Source organism: Engraulis encrasicolus, chromosome 4 (assembly GCF_034702125.1).
Source record: "Engraulis encrasicolus isolate BLACKSEA-1 chromosome 4, IST_EnEncr_1.0, whole genome shotgun sequence".
Classification (NCBI taxonomy): Eukaryota; Metazoa; Chordata; class Actinopteri; order Clupeiformes; family Engraulidae; genus Engraulis; species Engraulis encrasicolus.
The window spans coordinates 35,374,019-35,379,018 of record NC_085860.1 but is presented as its reverse complement, the minus strand read 5'-3'; the positions used below and the strand labels follow the sequence as shown (position 1 = coordinate 35,379,018).

Sequence of the window (5,000 nt, the reverse complement as noted above, 5' to 3'; positions counted from 1 at the left end):
ATGACAGGCGTGTGTCAATTGTGTTCGATTTTGTGCAACGTCTACATCCTCATGCAGACAGCAATGCATTCTGGATGGAAGTGTTGCATGACGGTTCGAAAGCTAGTGCGACTTACCAAATTTCAGTCACTTCAGAATGAATAATGGTCTCATTGTCAGCAGGACAGAAGCCGGCATACCCCTCAACCAACATGATCTCCAAAAATTCTGTGCTCCTGGACACGGATGTTAAGGGCACAAAATCCGTGTCCAGGAGCACGGATTTTGCCAAAATTCCGTGCTCCTAGACACGGAATTGTTTTCCGTGCTCCTGGGCACGGAATTGTTTTCCGTGATGGACACAGGGAAGTGCTCTCTCTATAGGCTAATCCCACAGCTCTATGTTTCCACAGTCTTGTGTTTTCTCAGGATTTTTCTAATTTCAAATATTTTTTCTCAAAAAAAACATTTCCTACTGACAGGTTAGGGTTAGGGCTTGTTTTGGTCTGGGCACAGCTAGTTTTCTTTTATTTGATAGCCTAGCAACTAACTGGAAAAGATATTTCTCAAAAATATGTCTTTAATGACAGGTTAAGGTAATGTTAAAGAGAATGTTTTGGTCAGGGCACAACTTAAATTGCTATAGCATTATTTTGTGTAGAATTAGCATTTTGTATGTATTTTCTAATGATCGAGTTACACAGTGCTGTGGTAATAGCCTATAGAAAGCAATTCCGTGTCCAGGACCACGGAAAACAATTCCGTGTCCAGGAGCACGGAATTTTGGCAAAATCCGTGCTCCTGGACACGGATTTTGTGTCCTTAACATCCGTGTCCAGGAGCACAGAATTTTTGGAGATCAGGCTGCCTCAACACATACTGCCCCTCTGGAAGACCATGGCCATAAAAGGGACCAGGAGACTTTTCATAAAGCTGGTATAGATACAACTTTAAACATTGTACGAGGTTATAATGTCTTAAAAGTGAAATACATGTTTGGATATAGTTATTATTACCTTCGCCAGAAGGTTATGTTTTGACCGCTGTGTATTTATTTATTTATTTATTTGTGAATATGTTTGTTTGTTTGTACTTTGTATAACTCAGTCAGAACTGAGCCGATTTTTATGAAATTTGGTGGGATGATTGGTCATGACCCAAGGAACAATCGATTAGTTTTTGGGAGTGATTGGGTCAAAGGTCAAAGGTCAAAATGTTTGTTTGTACTTCGTATAAGTCAGACAGAACTGAGCCGATTTTTATGAAATTTAGTGGGATGATTGGTCATGACCCAAGGAACAATTGATTACTTTTTGGGAGTGATTGGTTCAAATTTCAAGGTCAAGGTCACGAAAAGGTCAAAAACGTAAATTAATCCGATTTTTATGAAATTTAGTGGAATGATTGGTCATGACCAAAGGAACAATCGATTACTTTTTGGGAGTGATTGGGTCAAAGGTCAAGGTCAAGGTCACGGAAAGGTCAAAAACGTAAATTTAGCCGATTTTTATGAAATTTAGTGGGATGATTGGTCATGACCCAAGGAATAACCGATTACTTTTTGGGAGTGATTGGGTCAAAGGTCAAGGTCAAGGTCACGGTCACGAAAAGGTCAAAAACGTTTTTCTTTGCCAAACACTATATGCAGTGATCGGGAAGTTACTTTTTAAAAGTAGTGTGTGCTCGTTACTCGTTACCTATTCAAAAAAGTAGTGCCTTACTTTACTTAGTTACCCCTTGTGGAAAGTAACTTAATGCGTTACTCGTTACTTTTGCGTTACATTCAGAGGCAATAATGGACCCAACAAAGAGGACACATAGATAGGAGAACACCAGGTTTTGTCAACAAGAAAATGGCACATTTTGATGCCATGTTGATTAAATGCAAAAGCCAATAATAAATTGTCAAGTTGCTCATAACTTTGTTTGCAGTCTTATGAGGGTCTTTGCATTCCAAACGAACTATTTGGGGACTGTTTAAAAGTGTGAAAAGTTTATTAAGCAATTCCTTTTTAATAGGCTACCAATAGTTAGCAGCCAGCAGAGCTCAAACACAGTTTGCCTTCATTTGTGTTAGCAACTAGCTACAGCTACTGCTAAACCAATTCGAAGTCCTAACACACTGTTTGCAATCAAATGTGGACCATTACTTTCAAAAACGATGCATAGAGAACTTTGTGAATAATGTATTTACAGGCTCTGATACAGTCCTTCCCTTGTAGTCTACCTCACAACCTCTAAAGCCAGCGTCGTAGGTGCTTCTGTCCGGAGCCTGCAGTGACAGAGGGAGGTCAGAGGGAGAAACTGCTTGAGGGGGCGGGGCACGGCACGCTTCTTCATAGCATCTATGGCGCGATTTCAAAATAAGAGCCGACAGCGCGATCGGACCAAAAAAAAAGTAACGTTTTGCCATATTTAACAAAGAACGGCGTTACGTTACCTAATTTCCCAGTAGTAACGCGTTACACTACTATTTTACGAAAAAAGTAGTTACACTACTGTAACGCGTTACTTTGTAACGCGTTACACCCAACACTGACTATATGCCAGAACAACGTGTGCATGCTGAATTGAATAAGAGGTCAAGACTGGGCCAAAAATGTAATATTACGATATTCCGGTCTGATTTCAATGAAACTAACACCAAAATTTGTAGAATGTTATGCCCCACACTCTGAAGATGGCCAGAAAAAAATAAGTGGCGTAGGCGAAGGTTTGCGCTCTACCGAGTGCCCATTCTAGTTCTGATGTGTTTTTATTCAGTACTGTACATCCTTGACTGCAGTTTTTATTTGAAGTTGGCATTCTCATGGGATAGCAGTGACTATCGTACTCCTATAGGAGCACAGTGAACAGTATGAATGAATCTTAATTAATATTTAACGTGTTTTTATCATTGTGTTTACTGAGTCTTGTGAAAACAATATTCATACAAGATTCATTCAAGTGTTACTCCCAAGGAGCAGTGTTCCTTTCTCAGCCCCCATGGCTGGAAAGACTGCTTCATTTTTGTTGCAAAGTCAACACCATTTTTTCCCTCATTCTATGTCCCTCTCTGCCCACTTTCCTGCAGTCCACACCACTACTACAACCACATTTCGTTTTTATTTCTGTTTACCCGACTTCCAATAATGCCAGCACTGCATTCGGGCAAGCAGAGGAAAGCAAAAAGTAATCACTAGCTGTAGTAGCGTTTCTACCGTGGTGTATTTTGGGAAAAAAATAAAAACTCTTTATAAGCACAATGTCGATGCCTGCTTCACTTTATATTACAGTGTGTGGTGTGTGTGTGTGTGTGTGTGTGTGTGTGTGTGTGTGTGTGTGTGTGTGTGTGTGTGTGTGTGTGTGTGTGTGTGTGTGTGTGTGTGTGTGTGTGTGTGTGTGTGTGTGTGTGTGTGTGTGTGTGTGTGTGTGTGTGGCATGTGGGTATTGGTGTGCATGAGCATGTGTGTGTTAGAGACTTACAAAGACCACGTTGACATAGTCGTCATCAGACAAGGTCTCCAGCATCTCGCTGACGGAGGTGCGGATCAGCTTCAGAGTCAAACCAGAAACACTTCCACTCCTGAAACAAGTGGCAAAGAAAATAACCTCACTCATATGTACAGCACGAAAATACACACAATTCATAGCCACACATATTCAAATACTCCTCTCTCTGTCTCTGTCTCTGTCTCTGGCTTTCGTTCTATCTCTCTCTCTCTCTCTCTCTCTCTCTCTCTCTCTCTCTCTCTCTCTCTCTCTCTCTCTCTCTCTCTCTCTCTCTCTCTCTCCTACACACATGCGTGCAATCCGTGCATGCGCGCACACACACACACACACACACACACACACACACACACACACACACACACACACACACACACACACACACACACACACACACACACACACACACACACACACACACACACACACACACACACACACGTGTATGATCTTCACCCAGCAGGCACTTCAGTGTTTATGTCTGAGCCCAGTATCAGCCCAGCTAATAAGCGAGTGCTTCCTGCGGCTACTCTGCAGCTTGCCTGTATATTTACTTTGATTCTCTGATGTGGATACCTTTATTAAGTGACACTCAAAAGAGGATTCTCAGGCTACAGCTGTGCAGACACAGCCAACAAATGTTCAGAGAGACGTAAATGCACGCGCGCGCGGACACACACACACACACACGCACACGCACACACATACACACACATGTGCACACGCCCAAAAAACCCATCTTTTGTCTTGAAATTAACATTGGTAAAAAAATAAATAATTAAAAACTGTGTATACGATACTTGTGTTCTGTATGTTTCTGGAAGTGTAATATCCTTCCTCAAGCCATACGTAGCCCACTCTCTATTTGCTGTCACAGCAAGGTTTCATTTTATTTTTAGTTTAATCAATCAGTCTTATTTTTCAAATGGACTACATAAAAGCAAGCTGTCAGAATCATATCATTGGGCCTGTGGAATCCTATCTAAGTAGTACAGGAGTAAGCTCCTCTAGAACCTTCCAGGCCAGCTCAGCATCACATGCATTTACATAATGTGAAGGTGCAAACACACACACACACACACACACACACACACACACACACACACACACACACACACACACACACACGCACACGCACACGCACACACGCGCACACGCGCACACACACACACACACACACACACACACACACACACACACACACACACACACACACACACACACACACACACACACACACACACACACACACACACACACACATGCACGCGCACATACACACACGCCTGTTTTTCTGCTCAAAGCCAATTCAAATTCAGTAAGCAAACAATATAAACAAGCACGCAAGGCCATATTAAATGCTAAAATGACATATATCCTTGCCTTTGTGTTACACACACACACACGCACAACAAAAGTTAGAAAAAAATAATATGGAAATTAACTCACGCATCAACCAGTATCAGCATGTCCTTAGGTGAAGCAGCTCCCTGTATATACCTACGAAAATAATTTTAAAAAAAAAAGAATAA

At 41.6% G+C, this 5,000-nt stretch overlaps 1 protein-coding gene across 1 annotated transcript in view; it reads right to left on the bottom strand.

Moving 5' to 3' along the window:
* LOC134447700 (voltage-dependent calcium channel subunit alpha-2/delta-1) overlaps positions 1-5,000 on the bottom strand; it is a 172,408-nt gene that overhangs the window by 83,268 nt on the left and 84,140 nt on the right. The window contains exons 9-10 of the mRNA XM_063197294.1: positions 4,918-4,968; positions 3,445-3,544 (exon numbers count right to left, since the gene is read on the bottom strand). Of these exons, the coding sequence (XP_063053364.1) occupies positions 3,445-3,544; positions 4,918-4,968 (151 nt within the window). The remainder of the gene's footprint in view (positions 1-3,444; positions 3,545-4,917; positions 4,969-5,000) is intronic.